Source organism: Leucopleurus acutus, assembly GCF_964270905.1.
Source record: "Leucopleurus acutus genome assembly, chromosome: 7".
NCBI classification, from domain to species: domain Eukaryota; kingdom Metazoa; phylum Chordata; class Mammalia; order Artiodactyla; family Delphinidae; genus Leucopleurus; species Leucopleurus acutus.
Window position 1 is genome coordinate 64,849,937 of NC_139150.1, and position 15,422 is coordinate 64,865,358.

General features: G+C 34.1%; 1 protein-coding gene across 1 annotated transcript in view; it reads left to right on the forward strand.

Moving 5' to 3' along the window:
- CCDC171 (coiled-coil domain containing 171) overlaps positions 1-15,422 on the forward strand; it is a gene marked incomplete at its 3' end in the record, with an annotated part of 361,839 nt that overhangs the window by 72,705 nt on the left and 273,712 nt on the right. The window contains exons 8-9 of the mRNA XM_082842979.1: positions 8,959-9,051; positions 12,963-13,123. Of these exons, the coding sequence (XP_082699105.1) occupies positions 8,959-9,051; positions 12,963-13,123 (254 nt within the window). The remainder of the gene's footprint in view (positions 1-8,958; positions 9,052-12,962; positions 13,124-15,422) is intronic.

A 15,422-nucleotide genomic window follows, 5' to 3' on the forward strand; every position in this document is an offset into this window, starting at 1 on the left:
TCTTTGTATTTTTGTTGTTGTTGGTTCGTGGGAGATTTACTTGACTTTTCTAATCTTCTAATTGAATATTTTATGTTTTCTTTTTAGTTTCTGAGGGCTCTTGTTCTCTGTACCATTTTTATAGCATCCTGATCCTATATTATGACTACTGTATTCATTTGTTTATTCAGAAAACCTCGAGAGTGTCAGGCACACTTTTGGGTGTTTGAGGCATAGCAGTGAACAAAACAAAGCCTCTTCCCTCTTGAAATTGACACTCTTGTCAGGGAGAATCACACATGAAATGAAATAGAATTTGATAAGCCCTATGGAGAGGAATAAAGGAGACGAGGGGAGTAATAAATGGTGGGGTGGAATGGTTACCTTCTTGTGTTAGTGGTCAAGGAAGCCTGACTTGATAAGATGGCATTTGAGCAGAGACCTGAAGGAAGAAAGGGATTGAGCCATGTGGCTATCTGGAGGAAGAGATTCTAGGTAGAAGGAATAGAAAGTGTAAAGGCCATGAGATGCGAGTGTGCTTGGAAAGTTTGAGGAATAGCAAGTAGGCCATTGTGATTGAAACGGATTGAGCAAGAGAGAGACTAGTAGGGTGTAGAGAATGGTAGGCAGATGTTATAGAGTCTTGAAGGTCTTTTGGAGTTCATTGTAAGAACTTTGGCTTTCTTTCTGAGATGGAAAGCCATTGAAAGGTTTTAAGCAGAGGAATGACATGTCCCCTCTAGTTTGTTTTAAAAGCATCATTCTGTATACTCCTTGAAAGACAGATTGTAAGAGGCCATTTAGGAAACTATTAAAGTAATTACATGAGAGATTATGGTGCTTTAGACCAAAGTAGTGGTAGAGGAGGTATTCAGATTTGTATGTGTTTTGGAAGATAGAACCAGTAGGATTTGCAGATTTATTGGACCTGGCTTGTGAGAGAAAAAGAAAGGGAGTAAAAGATAATGCCAAAGATTTTGGCTTGAGCCTTTGGGGGAATGGCACTGTCATTTACTCAACCTGGCCAAGAATGCAAGTGGAGTAAATTCGGGAGAGATGAGGAGTTTGGTTTTAGAGATGTTAAATTTGACATGCCCGTTAGACATCCATGTGGAGATGCTGAGTAGGCAGTTGAATGTAAGTATTGGCCTTAGGGAAACCTTACTGTAGAGTGATGAGATGTGCCAAATATTTCATTGGGAAGTGGTGAAATGTTACAATCCATAGGACTTTTCTCTTTGTTTCTACAAGGAGTGACCTGCTAGTTTCCTCTTTGGTGGTTATTAAATGGAAGAAAGAAATGGAGGAAAAATCTGTTTCATACTATTCAGTATACAGAATTTCCCCTGGCTTCAGTCTTGTACACCAACCCCCCTACCCCTGCTCTGCCCACCCCATGTATCTCTATGTCCAACCTTGGCTTCAGAGTGACATTTTCCAGATAATAAACCTCCAGTTTGTGAGTTTGTGTAGTGGTTGGTGGGGAGGTAGTTGTAGGCTAATTAGGGTGGAGGTGGATGCCTGCAGGTTAAACTCTTCATACTGATGATTTAAAAAAAACCCAAACTTTACTGAGATATAATTTGCATGCTACAAATTCACCCATTTATAGGGTACAATTCAGTGGTTTTTAGTATATTCACAGAGTTGTACAGCTATCACTATAGTCGATTGGAGCATGTTTTCATCACCTCAGTAAGAAACCCCACACCCATTAGCTATCACTCTCCTCTTTCCCCATTCCTCTCATCCCTAAAAAAACATTAATTTACTTCTGCTTGTATATATTTGCCTGTTCTGAACATTTCATGTTAGTGGAATCATGCAATATGTGGTCTTTGGTGATTTTTTTTCACATAACAGGATGTTTTAAGGATTCATCCATGTTGTATCATGTATCAGCACTTCATTCCTCTTTATTACTAAATAATCTCCCATTGTATTATAGACCACATTTTGTATATCCATTCATCAGTTGATAGACATTTATGCTGTTTTTACTTTTTGGCTATCATGAATAATGCCTCCATGAACATTTGTGTACAAGTTTTTGTGTGGACATGTTTTCAGTTTCACCTAGGAGTGGGCATGCTAGGTGACATATCTCTATGTTTAACTTTTTGAGGGGCTGTCAGACTGTTTTGCATAGTGGAGGCACCATTTTACATCCCCAGCAGCAATGCATGAGGGTTCCAGTGTCTTCAGATCCTCACCAACACTTGTTATTATTAGTCTTTCCAATTATAACCACTTTAGTGGGTGTATAATGGTATCTCGTGGTTTTGCTTTGCATTTCTCTGATGACTGATGATGCTGAATATCATTTCATGTGCTTATTGGCCATTTGTATATCGTTGGAGAAATAGTTATTCAGATCCATTATACATTTTTTATGGGTTCTTTGTGTTATATGATTGTCAGATGTTTTAATAGGGAAAACGGGGTGTGGAGTGTATAGGAACGCTCAGTAATAATGCCAGATTATGAACTTGAACTTGACAAAGATAAATTACTCATACGCTTACCACATATGGTCTAATTTTATATGAGGTTAGAGAAAGAAATTTAAAAGTGAGATTATATTCTAAGTAATATTTTTAGCTTATTTGTCATTTGTGCCAAACATTTTTTCAGGCCAGAAAATTCAGGAGTGCATCATCATATTTTATATCATCATTTTTAATATCATGTGGTTTGTGGATGGCCTATTAGAAAAGGATTAGAATAAAGTTCTGAATATACTTAGAATTTAAAAAGATCATTTAGAAGTCACTTTAGGATGCTATAAAACTCTATGATCATCACTAAAAACATTTTAATTGCCTTATAGGTATGAAGAAGTGCTAGGTAACAGTGATTTTTGTTGATAAGATTCTTGATAAGTCACTTTTGACTCAATTGAGGTAGTGTCTAATGCCTAAACTTTAGGATTTGTTTTTGGATAAATCAGTATTGATTTATTTTCTTGTAAAATACTTACTTGCCCCAATTTCTTTTTTTTTTGTAATTGATTAATGTTGTAAATATAAAATTGTTTTAGACTAGTTTTATATTGAGTTTTTTCTTAGCTACTCTGTAAATACTTTTGATAATACCAGGTCTCTGCTTTGGGGGAATTTGAAGCTTTGAGGGTGTCCAGAGAGTCTAGTTTTATTCTATTTATAAGAATTTTCTAAGTGGACAAGTATAGTCCTGTGACTTACCTACAGTTCTTCAAGTTTAGACACCTTACAAATTTTTGCTTTATATTTAAGTGAATGTATTTTGTATTGGCTCTTTGACCAGGTGATGACATAATGAAGGAGAAGTTAAATTCCTAGAGAGCAGTTTATGTAGTTTAACATTCAGTTGTGGAGACATTAAGTACTAGTAATTCTAGGCGCTTATAATCATCATTGGTATTTTTAAAAAAGGATTAATATAAAATATAATAATAAAGAGGAAAATTGTTAAAATTTTAATTTAATAGAACACATTATTTAATGTCAGTAATATCAGACTAAGGCAACTAATAGACGTTTAGCCTAATAAATGTTTTAAATTTTAATGAAGCTTCAACAGTTACATTTCATGAAGAGGTGATTTCTTTATGTGCCTGGGCCAAAGAAGTTTATATAATATGTGTGTGTGTGTGTGTGTGTGTGTGTGTGTGTGTGTGTGCATAAAAATTAAAAAAAATCTGATATGTTATAGACCATTGTGTGGCTTAATCATCTTAACATGGATCAATGTTTTCTTAGATTAAAAAAATAACAAATTCCCAATCCAATTTTCTAAATGTGGTGCTGGATACCAGAGAACCAAGGGAAAAGTGAACTGGAAAAAGAAATATCCGTGGCTTTTATAAACCTCTTTACAACTAGGGGAGGTTTTTGTTTTTTTTTTTTAATCATGGGAAATAAGTTTAACTCAATAAGAAAAGAGAAGATGCAAACCTAATTCTGAGTGAACTGAAGAATCTTGTGAAGATTACAGTGGAGAGAGAGCAGTCTTTGAAAATAAATTCTGAATTGCTTCTGTCAGTCATATTCTATATTATGGTAACGTAAAGAAGGGTAGAATGTAGTTTTTTACTTATACATACACCATACTCAAGTGAAAAAGGAAAAGAAAAATGATTCTCACCTTTTGTATTGTCTGTGAAGCAACCGCATATGAATCATCTTTTTAAAGCCATCATGTGTTTGTAGGAATGATTTTTAAACACCTGTTTGTGTTGATTACCAACTATAAAAGGTAAATAAATCACCTGGGTTATACTATTGTGCTTATAAGTATTATACATTTTTGTATTTATGTTCATAATGGATTTTAAAACTGGAAGTTCATTAAAAATTTTGTTAATTACTGAAGTTTTTACTGCTAGAAAAGATAAAGATGATTTTAAAGATGCTAAATTAATTTATTACCATGCCAAACAGAATTTGTGGCTTGTAAATTCTGTTCCTTAGAGATTCTGACTCTCTAAGATATCTTTTTTGGTAACAAAAAATACTTTGAGATCTTCAGTTTAAGAGCTCCAAGTATAGTAACTACTCTTGTTTTCTCCCACACAGGTAGGGAATAAGGATTGTAGTTAATTGTCATTAATTGTTAACACACATTTAATATATTATTTACAACCACTAAAATATAATACATATACTTACCACTAAAATAACCATTATAGAATTAATCAGTCCCTTAGAATCATCTTTTTGAAGATGGATTATTACTATATTGGTTACTTGTAAGAGTTTTCATTAATGGGAAATATCAGGTGATAAAATCTGGAACAATAGTTAAATAAACAACCATTTCCTATTTATACAGCTATTGATATTCTGGGGTAAACTTTGTACAACTGTTTTGGAAACAGTACTACCTAACACACTACTGAGAAGTCTTTGATTGGTAGGTACTTGTGTGATATTTCCTCCCTTATTTTTCTTGATGTCTATTTTAGTGGGCTAAATTTCATATATCAAGGTTTTTCTGCTTGACTAATCCCTTTAAGTTCATGTATATCCTCTGGGCTGGGCATATTCTATTTGAGGAGGCAAGAATGTAGTAGGAGCTGCTTTTGCCCAGTGTCTCAGCAAATTCCTCGAACACATATGTTTTCATAATTTTTGTGAAACTTTGGAACAGGCCCATGGAAGCCATGGGAGCAGATGTGGTGTGGAGAACAAATGTGGTCTGGATGTGTTTCATTAGTTCTGCTTGTGAATTGGAGTTGGCGGCTCATGCCCTGTGTTATGATAAAATAATGTTTTCTATGTTACCTTCTTCAAAGAATGAACACTCACTTTTCTTAAGTGGAGTAGACTATCTAACTGGGCTTATTGTGATTTAGTGAGATACAAATCATAAAATAAAAAAAATTGTACCCATACAATGAACACAGAATTTACTGGAATAAAAATAAAAAAATTTGGGTACAATGAACACAGAATTTAGTGGAATAAAAATCTCTTGGCAGTATATTGCAGTCAGAAAGGACGTGACAGCCAGCTAATAAATGATAAAATATGTGATCATTTTGTGTCACATAAAGAACTCTGATGTTCATAGTATTTGGGAACAGACAGTATAGAGTGTAATCCTTGTACTACAGGCAAATTTATATATAGTTAAATTGGCCGGGGGTATATATGAATTTGTGTTGGATTTTGTACTTTAATCTGAATTCTCTTATGCTTTCTGCTCTTGCTATGTTGATTATATTAGGATTGGAGATAATGATTGTTGTACTAGTTCTCTTAGGTGATATTGGAGAAAAATATTTGTGAACAGCAAGTTGATGTTCCTCTAGCACCCTCTGCTGGAGATAAGAATTAATTCACCAGACTAGAAGATTTTTAAAAAATATTTATTAGGAGGGCTTTAATTACGTCAACAAAACACACTCTTGAAGAAATTTGTTTAAATATGTGAAGATTTTTTTTGCTGTCCTTACTGATTAATTTATTGTTTTAGTAATTAAGAAACAGTTTATAAATTTGTTTTCTTCTGGACATTTCATTTAAAACAGGAAGGTATGGAAATAAAGGTGGGATCTCTGGTTTATTATTTCAACCCGTTTGATTTTGGTTTAGGCAGAAAAAAAAAGTCTTCGTGACTTTTGGAGTGAAATCAGATAAATTGATTCATATGACAACATGTACATGAAAAATGAAAATTTTGCCTCTTTTATCATGGAATCACTGAATATTCTGTATTTTAATAAAATAACACTTATTTTGATAAAACTATGTAAATGCCTTTTGGAATATGAAAGAATATATTAACATTATTAGACTGGTTTCTTCTATTTGCCCTTTATTAGCTTTTTGCCTGTTTTGATCCTTTATTCTCAATGTCTATGGGTTATTTCCTTGACACTGGTTAGACTTCTGACTTGCAGAACCTAACACAAGTATTTTGAATGTTGAGAAAGTTGACTTTAGTTCTTCAAGGACAGGAACTTCATCTTGTGGCATTACATTAAAAAAAAATTTTTTTTTACTAGTATTGGCCCTACCTAGGGTAATACTCATTTTAATCTGGCTAACCATTAAGAATTTTTCTGATCTAGTATGTATCACCTTCGTACCTACAACCAGTGGGGATCCCTTGTTCTAGGATTCAAAGTCAGCATTGAGAGGAACTTTTAAACAGAAATGAAGAAGCTTGACATAGGTGGCGGTCATTTCTTTGAAATGTCATTGGTTCTTACACTTAGGGATTCTTTTTATTTTTTATTGAGATATAGTTCACATAGTATTGAATACACTCTTTTAAAGTATGCAGTTCAGGGTTATGAAACCATTGCCACTATCTGATTCTGGAACATTCTTATCACCCCAATAAGAAACTTTATGCCCATTAGCAGTCAGTGCTCATTCCTTCCTTCCCCTGTCCCCAGCTATTGGAAACCACTCATACACTTTCTATCTCTATGGATTTGCCTATTCTGGCCATTTCATGTAAATGAAGTCATTTAATATGTGGTCTTTTGTGTCTGGTATCTTTCGCTTAACATATATTTTCAAGGTTAATCTATGTTGTGGCATGTGTTGGTACTTAATTCCTTTTTATGGCTGAATAATATTCCATTGTATGGATATACCACATTTTGTTTATCCATTCATCAGTTGATGGGCACTGGGTTTTTTTTCACCTTTTTTGTGTTTATGCTCTGCACTGTAGCAGACATTATAGGAACATGTTTTGCTCAAGGAAAAGTGTAGTCATTTCTCACTTATCCACAGACCACTTGATTAGTTTTTGGATTATCCTATTTTTATTTATGCCCCTTCTGGTTGTGATACATTACCATCTCTGTATGCAAAAAAGAAATGGTGGGAGAAAAGAGGAAAAATCAAACTAATCAAGCCGAGCATTTAAAAAAAAAAACCTATAGCTAAGGCTAAATGACAGAGTAAGTATAACAAATAGAAACATTTCTTGCCCAAATTTTATCTAAGAAAGGAAAGGAAATTACTATTGTCTTTCTCTTTCACTGTTGAACTATCTATATTTGACAGACAGGACTCTAGGTGTGGCGGGGCTGACTCCAGCTTGAAAAACTAATAAATTAGACTTCGTCATAACAAAAACTTTTGCTATGTGAAAGACACTAACGTTAAGAGAATGAAAAGACAAGCTGTAGACAATATTTGGGAGTAAATATTTGCAAATCACGTACCCAACAAATGACTTGTATCCAGATTATATAATGAATTTTCAAGATTCAATAATAAAAAAACAAACAGCCCAATTAAAAAATGAGAAAAAAGGGCTTCCCTGGTGGCGCAGTGGTTGAGAGTCCGCCTGCCGATGCAGGGGACGTGGGTTCGTGCCCCGGACCGGGAAGATCCCACATGCCGCGGAGCGGCTGGGCCCGTGAGCCATGGCCGCTGAGCCTGCGCGTCCGGAGCCTGTGCTCCGCAATGGGAGAGGGCCGCGTACCGCAAAAAAAAAAAAAAAAAAAAAAAAGAGAGAAAAAGATTTAAGCAGAAACTTCACCAGAAAAGATATACAGATAGTAAATAAATACATGAAAAGATGCTCAATGCCATTAATTATTAGGAAAATGAAAATTGAAACTAAAATGAGATACCATTACATTCCTATTTGAATGTCTAACCCTCGCCCCCAAATAACCCAGAAGACTACCATGCCAAGTGTTGGTGAAGATGTATGAAATTGGAAACAGTTTGTGAAACAGTTTGTCAGTTTCATAAAACATTAAACATACGCCTACCATCTGACCCAGTCATTCTGTCCTTCACTATTTATCCTAGAGAAATGAAAGTGTATGTCCATACAAAGATTTATACATAATTGCTCATAGAAGATTCCTTTGTATAGCCCTAAAATATAGTCCTATATATATTCCTTTGTATAGCATCCAATTCAAATGTCCATCAGTAGGTGAACTGATAAACCGATTGTGGTGTATCAACACAGTGGAACACTTTAACAGTAAAAAGTGAACTATTGATATGTGCAACTGCATGGATGAAACTCAAAATAATTTTGTGGGGAGAAAGAAGCCAGGCAATAAATAATATGCACTGTGTGATTCAATTTATATTGAATTCTGGAAAACAGGAAATGATCTATAGTGACAAAAAAGCAGATCAGTGTTTACTTGGGGGTTAGGGGTGGGGTGGTGAGGACTGGATGACGGGGTTACCAAGGGACACAAGGAGTCTTCCGGGGTAACAGAAATATTTGTCTGTCTTGATTATGGCAATGATTTCGTGGGTGTATATATGCAAAACTTACCAAGTTATACAATTTCAATATGTGTAATTTCTTACATGTAAAGTATAACTGAATAAAGAAAAAGAAAACAAGCTCTGGAGTATTCTTCCCGAGCATTATTTTTTGCAACATGACTTTTATACTCTTGCAAATGAAAAAATGAGGCTATAGTAATCCAAAGTGTTAATTATAATATAGTGGCCTATATTCAATTTAAATTCCAATGTTTAAACTTAATGTTTTCAGGCAACTACTCTAAGAGTGAGGAAATTAGAAGAAGATATTGAAGCAGAGAGAGCAGCACATTTGGAATCGAAATTTAATTCTGAAATTATTCAGGTAAAATGTGAACAACATTTTTTAATGGATTTTATTAAGCTGGGAAAAACAGCATTATGTTCAGAGAACTAAGGTGTGCGTTTAGAGCAGGTAGCATGTTGTTAAGACACGCGTTATTCTATTTACTATAATGATATAGTTGAAGATAGTCTTTACTCTATTAGAGAGGAGCTGGCATACTACACCCCACAGGCTGAATCTTACCCACTGAGTATGCTTATGAAGTTTTATCTTGTCCGTGGTGGCTTTTGTGCTACCTTGGCAAAGTGGAGTAGCTGCGACAGAGACCTCACGTTCTGCAAAGTCCAATGTGTTTGCCATCTGGAGCGTTACAGGAAGATCTGCTGATCAGAGTGTTCTTTTTATCAACAACCTTGGGATGAATTTCTTTCTGAAAACATTTTAAAATATGCACCTTCATTGATTGAGTGCATATCCTGTGCATATCACCTGTCACTATATTAAGAGCTGAAGGCATAAAGGTGAATGAGCTCCTTTTGGGACTCAAAATTCCATTACCAGAGATACTGTGTACCTATATATGTTGATGTATAGGTAGAAATATTAAATACTAAAGTACTATGGGAGTGTAATAAAGAGAAGGATTAAATCTGAGAGGGGAACTGAATGAAGGCATCCTAAGGAAAGCGTCCTTTTCCCTAGGGCTTAGAGAATGAGAAGGAACTCCTAAGGTTAGCAAAGGCATTTTAACTGGGGGTTGGCAAACTACTGTCGTGGACCAAGTCTGACCCTCAGCCTTTGTTGTAAATAGTTTTACATGAAGTTCCATAAGTCCAAGTCCATAATTTAATTTGGTTTTTAAAAAAGACTTCCCCTATATTAAAAATTAATTAATAGAATTTGCAGAGTTTTATTATTTAAACAGGTCTTAACTAGGATGCAACTAACTTTGTAAGAATTTTAAAATAATTGTTTTTTACTTTTATCTTTAATGAAATGCCTTTTACCTGCAAAATTATCATACCCATGTATTTTTTTTAACATCTTTATTAGAGTATAATTGCTTTACAATGGTGTGTCAGTTTCTGCTTTATAACAAAGTGAATCAGTTATACATATACATATGTCCCCATATCTCTTCCCTCTTGCATCTCCCTCCCTCCCACCCTCCCTATCCCACCCCTCTAGGTGGTCAGACCCATGTATTTGAGTGCATCTATATGTAAAGCAAATTTGTGTAAGTTAAGCTTTTTTTTTTTTTCAGTTAAGCTTTTTTGGTTGTTTTTTTTTTTAGAAAAAAATGATTGGATTACCCAAAATGGCATTAATAGGCAATAAGGCTGAAGTTTTAAATTCATGCAAGAAGTAGAATTCAAAATTAAGTTTTTCATTGTAGTTATATCACTGGGAATATATAGTTAATAGGTATAAAAATGAAAATTGTTACATGTGTATTTTTTACTCATATAATTAAAAATTAATATTTGATACCCAACTTAGTGCTATAACTTAGGAAAAAAGCAAAAGTGTGTATTTGAATCATAGATCTATAAATATTGACAAATATTTTTAGTGAGGTACACCCAGTAAAATTCAGTTTCAGAGTAGTTTAAAAGCAAATGACACTACTGAGTTGTAATTAATCACCATCTTACTATAAATGGGAGTTAAAAATATGTTTGAAGTATTCTGTTATTAAATTTGTTTGGATGCCATGTCATAAAAATGAGGAAGTAGATTCACAAGAGTGGCTTGGAATTGTTTGTCTATTTTTCTTTCAGTTGGATTGGTTTATCATTTGTGATTGAATGTGCATAGTTTCTGAAAGAACATACCAATAGATAGAAGAAAATGTTTCCTAGACTTATTAATTTTTACTTGTACACTGGGTTTAGACATAATAACACAAAGAAAAATAGTTTAAAAGACCAAATTTGAAAATGTACAAAGTTGTATTGTATCTACGTATCTATTCTCCTTCCTTACTTTAGTGTAAGAGAATAGGTGTTTCAATTAATCCAAAATAGTTTTGGATAATTAGAAATAATTCTGGTGATTACTATTTGTATGGATTAATTTATGAAACATTTTCATATTTCCTACGCTTCGTTTTTTGGTGAGTTCATTTTTCCTAACTCAGGTTATGTTTTGCCATCCCTGGGAAGCTTGTGTCACACAGAGTTCATAGCTTTTTTCTGATTTCATGGCCCTTTGGGCCTGCTTCTGTGACAGGAAGCACTTGCCTATATTCTCTTATGGTCTGTCCTTTCCTAACAAGAGCTGAGACTGTATATTTTCATGATGATTGTATATACCGTGAGCACTACATTGCCTGGCACATATTAAGTGCCTAATAAATATTTATCTAAACACTTATTAAATAGTTATTATATATTTACATTTAATGTTAAATACGTATTAGTATTAAATAAATGTTGTCTCATTAGGTCTTTGTAGCCACCCTGTAGAGTCTGTATATTATTATTATTATTGTTATTGTTAGTATTTACTGTTTACAGATGAGGAACCTCAGGCTTTTGGAGTTTAATATGCCCAAGGGCATATAAGTTGATTTGTAGAGCTGCGACTCAAACCTGAGACTTACAATTCTAAAGCCCCATTTTCTATCTAGTGTGAAGCATTTTTTTCCTACCACCCTCCTTTTGTGAGTTTTAGCAAGCTATTTTTTTATTCTTAACTTAATTTTCTAAAAAGATAAAATATTCACATAGTTCAAAAATTAAAACAAAATTGAGGCGATCGGGAACTCTTGCTTTCACTCTTGTCTCTCCTATTGTTCTCTCTTTCCTGCTGCCTATCCTTATTTTTTCCACTTGTTTACCTAAAATATAGCATACTACATACAATAATCTGGACTCTGCTTCTCCCAATATGTATTAACACTACACAGAGAACCATGTGGACAAGTTGCTTTTCAAAAGTTATTTTGTAGCCTTTTTATAGCTACAAATTATTATTTTATGGATATGCACTTTATCTATTCTACTGTTGGCATATACAGGGAATCTAGTTTTTAAAATGTCTTGTTGTGTAAAATTTCAAGTACATGCAAAAGTAGAGAGAATAGTAAAATGGACTCCCCGTGTACCCATCACTCAGCTTCAAGACTTATCTCACAGGACAATTGTGTTTTATCTATAATATTAGCGCTCTTCTACTCCACCACCCCCAGATTATTTTGAAGCAAATCCTAGATATCATATTACTACACCCACAAATATTTTAGTCAAATTTGATTTTTTTTTTTTTTTTTTTTTGCGGTACACGGGCCTTTCACTGTTGTGGCCTCTCCCGTTGCGGAGCACAGGCTCCGGACGCGCAGGCTTAGCGGCCATGGCTCACGGGCCCAGCCGCTCCGCGGCATGTGGGATCTTCCCAGACCCGGGCACGAACCCGTGTCCCCTGCATCGGCAGGCGGACTCTCAACCACTGCGCCACCAGGGAAGCCCAATAGTATTATTTGATAATAAAAATTTTGCTTTTCTACAGTAAGAAATCTCCAGGAATAAAAAGATCTGTTAACTTTGTTAGGCTTATAAAGATGTTCATATAATAATGTTTCTCAAAAGAGAGGAAGGTACTTCCCTCTAGTTTTCAAAAACCACTTAATTTATTATGTTTATAAAAAAAATGTCCAAATGGGTTAGTAGATCAAAATTAGGCACTTTGATGGGACGCATTATATTATATCCGCCTGTCCCTTTTCATAGCACAGTTGAGTCTGTATTCTTCCACTCTTCTCTTCCATTACACATGTTGAGAAAGGGAATAAACTGCCCTTTGTTTATTTTCCTTTTTTAAACCAAAAACAGAAAGAAAGACTTGTTTGGATGAATGATAATCTGCTGTTTGATAAAGTATTCTACTCAATTTGAGATTGGTGCTAGTGTTTCCTTTCTTGCTTTAATTACTTTTCTGTCATCTGGTAGTTACGGATTCGAGACCTTGAAGGAGCTTTGCAGGTAGAAAAGGCCAGCCAAGCAGAAGCTGTTGCTGATTTGGAAATGATCAAGAATGAATTCAAAGAAGTTGAAAGTGCATATGAACGAGAAAAGCATAATGCACAAGAGAGCTTTGCAAAACTAAATATGTAAGTGTTATACTGTAAAACTCTCTAAATTAATATTAAGAGTTTATGAAATCTACATGAGTATGAATGTGTAGTACTAGGTAAATATGGAAATGCTCTGTTGGATTTTGAAGTATCATGGCAATTCCAAGGAGTCTCAGAAATGCAGAAATACTTTCTTATACTAGAAAGTAAATATATTAATATATTTTGTATTTACTGATGTAATATAGTATCTTTAAGGCCTTGACTTCTAGGCCACCTAAAATGGGCTATGTGGGAGATGGGTAATGTTTGAGATATTCGTAAACTGTAGAAATAATAGTAGGAATAATACTGCTACGGGGGCTAACATGTATGTGGCTCACTTCATACCTAGCATTGCATGGTTTTATTTAATTTATAACACCCTATGAGGTAGCTACTCTTTTTTATCCCTGTTCTACAGATGTGAAAATTGAGGCCTAACGAGGGTAAGGACACACAGCTAAATGTAGAGTCAGGATCTTTCTGACTCCTATTGATTTTAACCTTTTTCAATTCAAATGTCTATCATCTGAAAAGTTCTGTGAAATTTTTTGAGAAGTTTATAGCTATTTAATATGCTTCCAAAAATAAGTCAATAGTAGACATTTTAAGCCATTTCCTTTCAGAGGATGAAATGTGTACCACCATTGGTACATGACATGATAATAGGTTGATATATTAGAGTTATGTATTTATTTTTAATGTTTATTTATGACAGATAGTAGTTTTCCATTTACAGTTATAATATAGTTTCCTTTTAAAATACTTCATTTAACTTACGATGTGAATTAATTTAAAGAAAAGTATTATTTAGAGTTGTGAGTATGGCAGGAATTATAAAGATGGCACTTGAAAGACAAGTTTGAAAAAATTTAAAACTCTTTAACTGTGATTACCTTTATTAGTAATGCTTATAATACATTAAATGAGTAATTCTTAACTGAATTTTCTTGCTTCCTCCAGAATGACTTAAATGACATTCTGTGAACATTATTCTAAGGACTTATGCTCCTTTATTTCCTTTGAATCATATCTTGAATCTGCACATTTATATATAAATATGTTTGAAGGGCCTTTATGTAGCATATAGTACAGGCTTCTTTACTGTTGCTTTGAGGTAATGATTATGACCTACTAGTGAAACTGTAAGAAGTCAGACTGTACTCCCAACAATTAAAGCTTTCCAGTAGTGAAATAATAGGCTTCTTTGGGGAACTAGTGAACTCTCTGCCTTGGAAAGTTCGAAACAGGGGGTAGATGATTCTTTGTCATGGATACCGAAGAAGTGAGCTCTGCAAAGGTTGGATTAGAGGAATTCTAAGATAATTGCTAACGTTTAAGCTCTAAGATTGTAACCTATGCACTTTTAAAATTGGACTCCAGAGCAAATTTTTTCCTTATGTTTGTTTTGCTATTATTTGTGTTTTGGTGCTTGAAACTCAAGTTTTGTATTCCAATAAACACAAACTAACAGTTCTAAATATTAATTATGTATTACAGCTAAGCACCAGCTGACAATCCTGAATGCTTTAATATAATGTCCCTTATCTGTTCTTCATCCCTATATAACTGTGCTATAATAAAAGTTACTAATAATATTAATAAATAAACAAGAAACAGTAAAAATTAAGTAGTAACTAAAGTCCACGACTCATTGATAGTTTCTCTGACTTCTCTCCCCCATCCCCTCCTTCTTGTCATTGTATGTCATACGACAGCCACTTCCTTTCCATTTATCAGTGGTATGAGAAGGACTGATATGACATGAGGGATGATTGGATAAGTTATTTCATTTTCTACCTATACGTCTGATTCTTTTTCAGAATCGTCTTTAAAATCTTTTAGAGTCACAAACTCTCAAGTATTAATTTTTCAAAGTAGTTCTAAGTTTTGGATAATGTATTTCAAAAGGAGAATTGATATTTTAGGTCTTTAAGGTAAATAATACCTTTAATTTACAACTCTGAGAGCAGTGAGTTTTGGGGTAGGACATTGTTTTACCTTTTGGATAGATCTGATTTAGCAGTTGGTGATAACGAGGTTATAGAGGAAATGCTGCCTGAACCTTGCAGGTGGTTAAGGGTTTTAAACTTCTGTTTCCTTCCAGGTAGATCTAGGCAGGATCTCATTAAAAGGCAGGAGGAAAAAGCTGTGTGTGTATTTTAGAGTTTTAATTTTGGCCAACAGTTTCATAACAGTGAATATTCCTGCATGAAACTATTTTCAGTGGAATATATATGTATACATATGTAGATGGAATATACATATGTATACATATATATTAGATGGAATA